The sequence below is a fragment of the Rattus norvegicus genome, chromosome 9, assembly GCF_036323735.1.
Source record: "Rattus norvegicus strain BN/NHsdMcwi chromosome 9, GRCr8, whole genome shotgun sequence".
Classification (NCBI taxonomy): domain Eukaryota; kingdom Metazoa; phylum Chordata; class Mammalia; order Rodentia; family Muridae; genus Rattus; species Rattus norvegicus.
This window is the reverse complement of record NC_086027.1, coordinates 33,769,951-33,782,162: the sequence shown is the minus strand read 5'-3', so window position 1 is coordinate 33,782,162 and position 12,212 is coordinate 33,769,951. Positions and strand designations below refer to the sequence as shown.

The window sequence follows — 12,212 nt, the reverse complement described above, 5'->3', positions numbered from 1 at the left end:
GATATTCATAAGGGAAATTGGTCTGAAGTTCTCTTTCTTTGTTGTGTCTTTGTGTGGTTTAGGTATAAGAGTAATTGTGGCTTCGTAGAAGGAATTCGGTAGGGCTCCATCTGTTTCAATTTTGTGGAATAGTTTGGATAATATTGGTATGAGGTCTTCTATGAAGGTTTGATAGAATTCTGCACTAAACCCGTCTGGACCTGGGCTCTTTTTAGTTGGGAGACCTTTAATGACTGCTTCTATTTCCTTAGGAGTTATGGGGTTGTTTAACTGGTTTATCTGTTCCTGATTTAACTTCGATACCTGGTATCTGTCTAGGAAATTGTCCATTTCCTGAAGATTTTCAAATTTTGTTGAATATAGGTTTTTATAGTAAGATCTGATGATTTTTTGAATTTCCTCCGAATCTGTAGTTATGTCTCCCTTTTCATTTCTGATTTTGTTAATTTGGACACACTCTCTGTGTCCTCTCGTTAGTCTGGCTAAGGGTTTATCTATCTTGTTGATTTTCTCAAAGAACCAACTTTTGGTTCTGTTGATTCTTTCTATGGTCCTTTTTGTTTCTACTTGGTTGATTTCAGCTCTGAGTTTGATTATTTCCTGCCTTCTACTCCTCCTGGGTGTATTTGCTTCTTTTTGTTCTAGAGCTTTTAGGTGTGCTGTCAAGCTGCTGACATATGCTCTTTCCTGTTTCTTTCTGCAGGCACTCAGCGCTATGAGTTTTCCTCTTAGCACAGCTTTCATTGTGTCCCATAAGTTTGAGTATGTTGTATCTTCATTTTCATTAAATTCTAAAAAGTTTTTAATTTCTTTCTTTATTTCTTCCTTGACCAGGTTATCATTGAGTAGAGCATTGTTCAATTTCCACGTATATGTGGGCATTCTTCCCTTATTGTTATTGAAGACCAGTTTTAGGCCGTGGTGGTCCGATAGCACGCATGGGATTATTTCTATCTTTCTGTACCTGTTGAGGCCCGTTTTTTGACCAATTATATGGTCAATTTTGGAGAAAGTACCATGAGGAGCTGAGAAGAAGGTATATCCTTTTGCTTTAGGATAGAATGTTCTATAAATATCCGTTAAGTCCATTTGGCTCATGACTTCTCTTAGTCTGTCTACATCACTGTTTAATTTCTGTTTCCATGATCTGTCCATTGATGAGAGTGGGGTGTTGAAATCTCCCACTATTATTGTGTGAGGTGCAATGTGTGTTTTGAGCTTTAGTAAGGTTTCTTTTACGTATGTAGGTGCCCTTGTATTTGGGGCATAGATATTTAGGATTGAGAGTTCATCTTGGTTGATTTTTCCTTTGATGAATATGAAGTGTCCTTCCTTATCTTTTTTGATGACTTTTAGTTGGAAATTGATTTTATTTGATATTAGAATGGCTACTCCAGCTTGCTTCTTCTGACCATTTGCTTGGAAAGTTGTTTTCCAGCCTTTCACTCTGAGGTAGTGTCTGTCTTTGTCTCTGACGTGTGTTTCCTGTAGGCAGCAGAATGCAGGGTCCTCGTTGCGTATCCAGTTTGTTAATCTATGTCTTTTTATTGGGGAGTTGAGGCCATTGATATTGAGAGATATTAAGGAATAGTGATTATTGCTTCCCGTTATATTCATATTTGGATGTGAGGTTATGTTTGTGTGCTTTCATTCTCTTTGTTTTGTTGCCAAGACGATTAGTTTCTTGCTTCTTCTAGGGTATAGCTTGCCTCCTTATGTTGGGCTTTACCATTTATTATCTTTTGTAGTGCTGGATTTGTAGAAAGATATTGTGTAAATTTGGTTTTGTCATGGAATATCTTGGTTTCTCCATCAATGTTAATTGAGAGTTTTGCTGGATACAGTAATCTGGGCTGGCATTTTTGTTCTCTTAGGGTCTGTATAACATCAGTCCAGGATCTTCTGGCCTTCATAGTTTCTGGCGAGAAGTCTGGTGTGATTCTGATAGGTCTCCCTTTATATGTTACTTGACCTTTTTCCCTTACTGCTTTTAATATTCTTTCTTTATTTTGTGCGTTTGGTGTTTTGACAATTATGTGACGAGAGGTGTTTCTTTTCTGGTCCAATCTATTTGGAGTTCTGTAGGCTTCTTGTATGTCTATGGGTATCTCTTTTTTTAGGTTAGGGAAGTTTTCTTCTATGATTTTGTTGAAGATATTTACTGGTCCTTTGAGCTGGGAGTCTTCACTCTCTTCTATACCTATTATCCTTAGGTTTGATCTTCTCATTGAGTCCTGGATTTCCTGTATGTTTTGGACCAGTAGCTTTTTCCGCTTTACATTATCTTTGACAGTTGAGTCAATGATTTCTATGGAATCTTCTGCTCCTGAGATTCTCTCTTCCATCTCTTGTATTCTGTTGGTGAAGCTTGTATCTACAGCTCCTTGTCTCTTCTTTTGGTTTTCTATATCCAGGGTTGTTTCCATGTGTTCTTTCTTGATTGCTTCTATTTCCATTTTTAATTCCTTCAACTGTTTGATTGTGTTTTCCTGGAATTCTTTCAGGGATTTTTGCGATTCCTCTCTGTAGGCTTTTACTTGTTTATTAATGTTTTCCTGTGCTTCCCTAAGTGTGTTCAGGTCTTTCTTGAAGTCCTCCAGCATCATGATCAAATATGATTTTGAAACTAGATCTTGCTTTTCTGGTGTGTTTGGATATTCCATGTTTGTTTTGGTGGGAGAATTGGGCTCCGATGATGGCATGTAGTCTTGGTTTCTGTTGCTTGGGTTCCTGCGCTTGCCTCTCGCCATCAGATTATCTCTAGTGTTACTTTGTTCTGCTATTTCTGACAGTGGCTAGACTGTCCTATAAGCCTGTGTGTCAGGAGTGCTGTAGACCTGTTTTCCTCTCTTTCAGTCAGTTATGGGGACAGAGTGTTCTGCTTTCGGGCGTGTAGTTTTTCCTCTCTACAGGTCTTCAGCTGTTCCTGTGGGCCTGTGTCTTGAGTTCACCAGGCAGCTTTCTTGCAGCAGAAAATTTGGTCTTACCTGTGGTCCCGAGGCTCAGGTTTGCTCGTGGGGTGCTGTCCAGGGGCTCTCTGCAGCGGCAGCAATCAGGAAGACCTGTGCCACCCCTTCCGGGAGCTTCAGTGCACCAGGGTTCCAGATGGTCTTTGGCTTTTTCCTCTGGCTTCCGAGATGTGTGTGCAGGGAGCAGTCTCTTCTGGGTTCCCAGGCCTGTCTGCCTCTCTGAAGGTTTAGCTCTCCCTCCCACGGGATTTGGGTGCAGAGAACTGTTTATCCGGTCTGTTTCCTTCAGGGTCCGGCGGTGTCTCTGGCAGGGGTCCTGCCGCTCCTGGGCCCTCCCCCCCGGGAGCCCAGAGGCCTTATACAGTTTCCTCTTGGGCCAGGGATGTGGGCAGGGGTGAGCAGTGTTGGTGGTCTCTTCCGCTCTGCAGCCTCAGGAGTGCCCACCTGACCAGGCGGTTGGGTGTCTCTCTCACCGGGTCTGGGAGCAGAGAGCTGCTGCGGGCCGGGATCCGCGGGTGTGGGACTTCCGGTAAACACAGAACGTGCCCGGTTCTAGAGAAATTCTGCTTCTGTGTGTCCCAAGCTCACCAGGCAGCTTTCTTGCAGCAGAAAATTTGGTCTTACCTGTGGTCCCGAGGCTCAAGTTCGCTCGTGGGGTGCTGCCCAGGGGCTCTCTGCAGCGGCAGCAACCAGGAAGACCTGTGCCGCCCCTTCCGGGAGCTTCAGTGCACCAGGGTTCCAGATGGTCTTTGGCTTTTTCCTCTGGCGTCCGAGATGTGTGTGCAGGGAGCAGTCACTTCTGGTTTCCCAGGCGTGTCTGCTTCTCTGAAGGTTTAGCTCTCCCTCCCACGGGATTTGGGTGCAGAGAACTGTTTATCCGGTCTGTTTCCTTCAGGGTCCGGCGGTGTCTCTGGCAGGGGTCCTGCCGCTCCTGGGCCCTCCCCCACGGGAGCCCAGAGGCCTTATACAGTTTCCTCTTGGGCCAGGGATGTGGGCCTGTAATGCATTTTTTAATGCCTTCTAAATAGTTTTCTGTTAATAATTAGGAAAGTCTTAATGCTTTCACCCCCCCCCCTTAATCATTTATTTTTATAAAACAGTGTCAAACAGATAACCTTTGACTTTGTATAATTTTTTCCTCATATTCTTTCCTAAGAACATTCTGAAGAACTTTCTGGTTGTAAGTGGAATCCTTAGTTGTAGCTACTGAACTTGCGCATTCCTTGACTTTGCAAGAAAAAAAAGGCCACTTTTTAATATATAGGAAATTCTGAGGTTTGCCCATTTATGATATAGCTGCTAAGGTAGGAAAAAATCATGTTGAAATCAGCCACTTAATCTGTCTGAGTTGTTAATTCATTTATGATATGAAAATAGTCATTGCATTTGGTATTAACTGGGTGTTGAGAAGAATGTGAAGAATCAGTATGCAGCATGTTGCACACGGTTTGGTGTATTCCGAGTTCTGCCTGGATGCTAGCTTATTGCCAAATGACCCTGAGCTCAACTGCGGTTGTTGGGAGTGCTGGGTTGGGAACAAACAGTTATGCTGGCTGTTTTTCTTTCTTTCTTTTTTAAGATGGGCTGATTCGTTTGTTTGTTTGTTTGTTTGTTTTGAATGAGTTTTCCTGAAGTAAATGCACTTTCTGTGGAATAAAGAAATGTAGGCTGTGGGACATGTGCAGAACGGGGTGAGCAAGTGGAGATAGAGGGAGAGAGAGATTAGAGCAGGCGATTTAGAGGGGAAGGAATGACGGGAAACGTACACGGGACTTTTAATTGCACTTTTTCCTTAAGTTATCTGTCTTCAGAGCAGTAGAATTTTTCATCAGAGATAAATATGAAAAGAAGAAATACTATGATAAAAATGCCATAGCTATCACAAATGTAAGTAAAATCTTCATTTTTCACCAATTGATGTTTGTTAAGTAGATTTCTTTTTTCTTTTTTCTTTTTTTAAAGATTTATTTATTTTATTATATATAAGTACACTGTAGCTGTCTTCAGACACACCAGAAGAGGGCATCAGATCTCATTACAGATGTTTGTGAGCCACCATGTGGTTGCTGGGATTTGAACTCAGGACCTCAGAAGAGCAGTCAGTGCTCTTAACTGCTGAGCCATCTCTCCAGCCCATTAAGTAGATTTCAAAACATACAGCCCAATTTGTTTATTATAACACATGTTAGTTGTAATTATTTAGATGTCAGGATTTTTGGTCACAATGTTGAGAGCTTGTTAAGTAGTATGGATTCAGCTTGTTTGACTGTGGTGGTTTGAATAAACTTAGCTTAGGGATTGACAGTATTAGGAGTCATGGCCTTGTGGTTGGAGGACATGTGTCATTGTTGCTGTGGGCTTTGAGACCTTCCTCTTAGCTGCCTGGAAGGTAGTCTACTGACTGCCTTTGGATCAAGCTGTAGAACTCTTGGCTCCTCAGTAGTGTGTCTGCCTGGACGCTGCCATGCTTCCCTGCCTTGATGATAATGGACTGAACCTCTGAACCAGTAAGCCAGCCCCAATTACATGTTGTCCTTTATAAGAGTCACTGTGGTCATGGTGTCTCTTCTCAGCATGGAAACCCTAACTAAGACATTGACCTTTCATTAAAGGAATTAATTATGTAATTAAAGAGAAGACAAAGCCACTGGCTTGGGGAAAAAAAGAACAAAAATTACTTTGCAAATTCTAGAAATGAGTGAAAAAGAAAATTTGTAGTCTGTTTTCCCACTGGAAGTATGTTAGGTCTGTTGAGATGTGAAAAATATCACAAGAGTATATTAATGCTGGATACTTCCAGCATTATTGATTATTCCAGCACTTGATTATTAGCAAACATGTTAATAGTTCTTACCTTATTGTAGTAATAAAGTATATTAACCAACTACTTCTATTTAGATTTTATTTCTGCTTAAAATTTCTCCTCTCAGTTAATTAGGAAAAGCTAATTGCCTTTATTGTTGAAATCAACTTTTGGCGTTTGACACCTTGTTTAATAAACAAGTCTTAAAGTAGTTCCTTTCTTGGAGTCACCAGTCATGTCTGAAACAGTAGTTCTCATCTCAGTTTGCATATAAACTGTCTTTTTCTTTTAATTCCTATTTTGTTACTTTTCTTGCTGCGGTGAAGCACCATGACGAAGAAAACTTATAGAAGGAAGGGTTTATTTGGGGCTTGCTGTTGAGTTCCAGTGACATTAGTCCATCACCACAGGAGGAAGTGTGGCAGCAGGCAGCCGTGACAACTGGGGCTGGAAGCTGAGAGCTGAGGGCTTACATCTCAAGACTTAAAAGCAAGCAAAGAGAGCAAACTGGAAATGCCCAAATCTTCAAGATCTCATGGCCACACCTCCTAAGCCTCCCTAAGCAGCCACCAACAGGGAACCAAGTATTAAAATATCTAGAGATTTTGGAACTCAGAGAACCCTATAGGCCTTTGAATTACACCTTCAGCAGGCGTAATAAACAAAAGCTATTGAAGGATAAATAAAAACCAACAGTATTGAGAAAGGTACTTATAATTACTTAAATTTAAGGCCCATTTAATTCTTTTTTTTTTTTTTTTCCCTTTTTCTTTTTTTCGGAGCTGGGGACCGAACCCAGGGCCTTGCGGTTGCTAGGCAAGCGCTCTACCTCTGAGCCAAATCCCCAACCCCCCCCCCCATTTAATTCTTAAGTGAAGTATATACTTAATGAATATTTATATGAAATAGTAAATTATTTAGAATATTTCATAAAACATACTACTTTATATTAGATCCTGAAATGTGACATTCTAAACCTTTTTACTTGAAATTGTGTTTTTTTTTTTTTTATTCTCAGCAAGTTGGAGGCTAGAATTATATAGTAATTTGTAAGGGTTTTATTTTTGAACAAAAGGTTTTTTTCCCTTTAGATATAAGATATAGTTTGGCAGGATAATTTTTTTTATTCATAAGAGACATGTAATAAAATAAAATATTTAGGATTAAATGTCATGGTATTTGTAAGCCATTTTCAAATAGTTCAGTGAAATCTGGCAGTCTGCATGTGTGTGCACTTGTATTAAGGGAGAACAAACATGGCATCAACAACCACAGGTTGTTAACCTGTGATTAATATTAATGGTTTTTATGCAGTCATGGGCACTGTATTTTTTCCCCTTTTTTGTAAGCTTGGAAGTAAAACATTTTAAAGTGAAAGATTATGTACTGCTGAGCTTGTATTGCCAATGGAATGAAAATCCAGGTTATTTCCATGTAAGCTCTGTTCACAGTCTTCTAGGACAGTAAGTGGAGACTAGCCCAGACTTTAAAGATAGGACACAGAGAACGAGTCCGTATGTCTAAGCTCTGTCCTGGAAGAAGTGGGGTGGTGCGGGTGCAGCTGTGTTTGCTGGACTCTTGAGCAAGAGCTGTATCGTATGACCTGGGTTTTATGTGGCTGAAAGGCCCGTGTGAGATAGCTCTAATTTACTTTAGTGTCTTAATTTTTATAAATTACATGTTTTCTGTTTCAGATGTTAATCTTAATGTCAGGATATCTTACCGCTTTTAATTTGTTTTCTTATCTTGAGTGATCTGTTAGGCAATTTCAAAGCAAAGGAAGAATTTGCTTCTTGATTTTCTATGACATATTTCAAAACTTGGCGAAACACAAAGCAATAAACTGCAGCAAAGCAGTTACCGTGACTGTCGTTTTTTTCTAAAGGTTCCTACCTCTGCCCCTGCCTCAGCATAGCTGTGAACCAAGCCATTGGAATCCATTGTGAGAGAGAGAGGCTATAGTGGAGTCTTTTGATTGCTAGGGATTTATATTTAGTTATAAGGAATGCCTTCAGTAGGCTGCCCTGGTGATGCTGACCTAGACTCTTAGTCAAGAGGCTGAGGCAGAAAGATCCCAAGGTCAGGGTCTACCTGGGCTACAGAGTAAGTTCAGGTCCAGCCTGGGCTATGTACCAGTGAAGGGTAGTCAATGAATACTTGGATTCCTAGAAAAAGCTATGTGAGATCAAAAAGAAAGAACTACTGAAGTGGGCATTTGAACTAGAAAGGCTTCCACAAGTCAGTAGAGGCAGACTGGAGCTGAGAGCAGGAGTGATAGGTAACTGACTAGCAGAGTGTAGCCAGAGCAGGGAAGGGGAGAGGCATGGAGTACACTAGGTGTGATCTAGGTCCTTGTGTAATGTGTGTAAATTATTGAAGATGAAGCTTGCATGTAACAATAACTTAGTACAGGGAATGGACTGGGGAAATCAGGAGGACTCCCAGGTGACAGGAGTGCACTTCTGAGAGAACACACTTGCCTCTCCTTTGACCTCTTTCTCACCTCCGGAAGAGGACAACGGTCACTTTTATAATAGATTTTCCTTTTGTTTCTGGATATTCTGAATACCTCTCTCATTTTTCATGTTTTTAGGTTCTGCTTTTAAAAAAATTATAGAAAGAAGTTTTATGATACAAATTATCTAATAAGTGATCTTATGTTTTTAATCCCACATTTATATGAAGTTCAATAAATATCTCTAGGAAGCACCAGCTTCAAGTCAGGCTCTAAAGTACATTCTCATAATGGAATATACATTTCCCTGCGATGGACATTTCCTTTTATGTAGAGCTTGGTTTAATATTAATTAAGTGGCTAGTTTACATAATTGCACCAGATCCAACACTGTACAAGGGGGAAACAAACTTCTGAAGTGATTCAAGAACGACTGCCGTAATTAACTAGCAGGCTGAAGGAGGACTTGGCACCTTGGAGTATTATTTTGACATTATTTAATGGCCCATCTAAAATGGCAACTTCAGATCCCCATAGGCACTACCAGTATGACAGGGAAATATAGAGACATCAACTTTATGGCTCCAAAGATCTGCCATGTGTGTTGTAAACATATTCAGTTATATTTTTGCAGTAAGATAGTGCTTCTGTTAATCATCTATGCATGTAGAAGTTGGGTAGGAAGATGTGTGCAAAGCTTTCAGGTGAATTCTGTCTCTGTGCTTCAGAGTAACCGAACAGGGCTGGGCACTTCTGTTTGCATAACCATCTTCAGGATGGCACGAATAAATTACTTTGTAGTAAGTCTCTTGGCTACTCAACTGTTACACTAACCCAGTCTTTTCTCCCACTCTTTGCTTCTGCTTTCTTAAACATTTACTATTCTCAAACCGTTATTCTCCCCACTGCTTTATTTCCTGTTCTTAAAGTTATTATCAACAATAAAAAATATTTTTACTCTCCTCCTGTATGCATAAAACTTTTTTTCTTGCTTCAAATTACTAGGGTTTCGATGGTAACCTTGACTGCAATTGAGTTATCAGAGAAAATTATACTTCAGATAGTTTTGTTATTATCTTGTGTAAATATACGTTTTTTAGCTTAGAAGAAAATCCATTTTAAATATATATGGTTCTCTACTATGTCTTTTTAAATATTTCAGATAGACATTGTTTTTAAAACATTTATTCTTGATGCACTATTTTACTGTTAACATTCTCTTAACTACTTTTATCAGAAATGCATGAGTGTTTCTCTCTGATGTCTGTCGGTTTTAATGACCGCCTTCTCTCCTTTTTCTCTCCTCACTTTGCATCTGTACATCTAGATTTCCTCTTCTGATGCCCCTCTTCAGCCTTTGGTATCCTCTCCTTCTCTGCCAGCTGCTGTTGATAAAAACAAAATAGAGGTATAGTAATGCTTTCCGCGTGTACATTTGTACTGTTCATTGCTAGGTGGGCTTCCCCTCACAATGCTGTGATGTAGAAACACCAGGAGAATTCATGTTTCAAATGATCTCCAGAATGAAAAAAACTTTAAACATATTAATTTATATTTAACTCCAGAGTGACTTAGTATATGTACCCGTTAAGTAACTTCTTTGTTGCTATAATCGTTACTACCTCAGCAATTTTAAAGATAAATTGTTGTTGAATTCTTTGATCTCTAGGTTTTTGGTTTAAAAAAACAAAACAAAACAAAAACCTTTTTTGACTATGGTGTAGTTGCAATAAGCATTTGAAAGCTAATGTCAGATTTCCTTTTGAAGAAATATCAACTGTTATATAGAAAAAAATACATATTTTAAGGAAACGGGAATTTAGAATGGTCAGTGATGACTAGTGGAGTATATTTTGAGTGAAGGTGGTAAGATAAGTTACAACCATGCTGTATTTTTCAAGTCTTCTGTGCACGCATTTGAGAGTTTTAATTCTGCCTTTTCCTGTGTCCACTTTTAAAGATTTATTTATTTATTTATTTATTTATTTATTTATTATTTTATGTATGTCACTGTCTTCAGACACACCAGAAGAGGGCATCAGATCTCATTACAGATGGTTGTGAGCCACCATGTGGTTGCTGGGAATTGAACTCAGGACCTCTGGAAGAGCAGTCAGTGCTCTTCACCGCTGAGCCGTCTCTCCAGCCCTGTCCTCTTCTTGATAAATGGCATGCTAGACCTGTGGGACACAAAGCCAAGATGTAACTATACCCTTGCCGACTTTACAGTTTAATGGGGCAAATATGTAACTATACAGCAGTTTACAATGAGTGTATGTGTGCTGTGATTGCGAGAGCCCAGCTACTGCTAATATAGGAACTTACTTCTGATGCAGTTTGCATTCTGAACAGGCCCCTGCTAGCTCTAAGGAGCAGGAGGTATCCAGGTAGAGAAAGCAGCTTGTGGAGAGAGTATGGTTGCAGAACTGTGTTTAAGGACGTGCAGGTTGAATAAGCTAGGAAAGGCCTTAGGCATCCACTGAAGGTTATTGGCCTTAATCTGAAGGCTGTGGGTACTTTAACAATGACGGTTAGGGGGAAGGAGGTGATGGGTCAGATTTTCATATTCTAACACTGTCAACTGGTTCTTGGGGAAATGAATTTTGTGTTAATGTGTGAAGAAAAGCCTTAAAAACCAGGCTTAAACAGGAATAGATTGACAGATGTCTGCTAAAATGGGACAGAGAAAAGAAGAGTATAGTTTTGAGAGGTCTTGAGGTGGACTACGTGGTATTTAATAAAGGGGGGGGGGTGCTTTGGAAGTCTTGGCTTCCATGCCTAACTTTTCAGCACCTTCATGTGATAGTGGCCTACAGTGAGATAAGGATGCTAGTTGGAGAGAAGGATCTCACTTGAAGAGAGAAAAGGAAAAGGAGAGGAATTAAAAGTTGGGCGTGTTGAGTTTGAACCTACAGGTGCCTAGTAGATACTTGGACATACAGTTACAGCCCAGATATAGAGGTATGAGAAGTAGAGTCTACATAGCTTGCTGAACCGACAGAGCCATCCATGAGAACAGCAAGTTGTCAGCGCGTGTAGTGCAGGATTCAAGGTGAACAGAGTCTGGTGATTTGAGTGGTCAGTTTAAGTTTTGGGGGGCTCTGTTCTTTTCCCTGTCTTCCTTCCTTTCATCCACCTTCCTTTCCCTTATTTTGAGAAAAGGTTTCAATGTAGTTCAGGGTGACCTTGAACTTCTGGTCCTCCTCCTGAGTCCTGAGGTGGCAGTGTGTATCAGTCACCATGTTTCCGTCTTGTCTTCTCCTGTCCTGTCCTCTCCTTCCCTCCTTTTCTATTTTTACTGTTTCTTCTTTCCTTCTTTCCCCTTTCCTTTCCTTTTCTTTCCGATCCAGTCTTTCTTTTTCTATTTTCATATTCTTCCTCCTCCTCCTCTTCTTCCTATCTTCTTTTTCAGCTTTTGATTCTCTGGTCAAACTCTATGATCCTGCTTTAAAGCCCAAGCTGTTAATGTTGCCTATAAGCCCAGGTCATTCTGTAACTGGAATCAGCTGTGTCTCATTGGCTGAGATCCTAGTGTAAAGTGGGTCAAGGCATGCACTTTGTCCCCATTAAATGCAGCTAAGTGCATTTATTTTGGGTGCTTTCGTACATGCCCACCAATCATGGTGGTTGAGATATCAGCCTTTTCCATTTGTGATATTTTCCTTGAAAAATAACTTTGTTTCTGTAGGAGTTGCTGTATTAAAGTACCATATGTGATGTAGCTTATGAACAACAGTAATCTATTTCTCACAGTTCTGGAGGCTGTAAAATTCGAGACCAAGGCCATGTGTCTAGTGTGGGCTCCCTTGCTTATTCATAGAGTGACATCTTGCTGTGATCTCACTTGGTGAAAATGGGTAAGACTCATCTGGGGCCTCTTTACAAGGACACTAATCCCAGTCATAAGGGTTCCACTCTTGTGACTTAATCACCTCCCAGAGGCCCTCAACTCTTAACACTGTCTCACAGTGGTGGGGATTTAGTC

At 40.3% G+C, this 12,212-nt stretch overlaps 1 protein-coding gene across 5 annotated transcripts in view; it reads left to right on the top strand.

The window, feature by feature from the left end:
• Positions 1 to 12,212, top strand: part of Smap1 (small ArfGAP 1) — a 92,000-nt gene that overhangs the window by 56,326 nt on the left and 23,462 nt on the right. For 3 of the 5 annotated variants that reach the window (XM_003750668.6, XM_039084511.2, XM_039084513.2), the window contains exons 4-5: positions 4,781 to 4,856; positions 9,555 to 9,635. In XM_003750668.6, the coding sequence (XP_003750716.3) occupies positions 4,781 to 4,856; positions 9,555 to 9,635 (157 nt within the window). The remainder of the gene's footprint in view (positions 1 to 4,780; positions 4,857 to 9,554; positions 9,636 to 12,212) is intronic. The other 2 variants (NM_001427332.1, XM_039084512.2) reach the window with 1 other exon arrangement.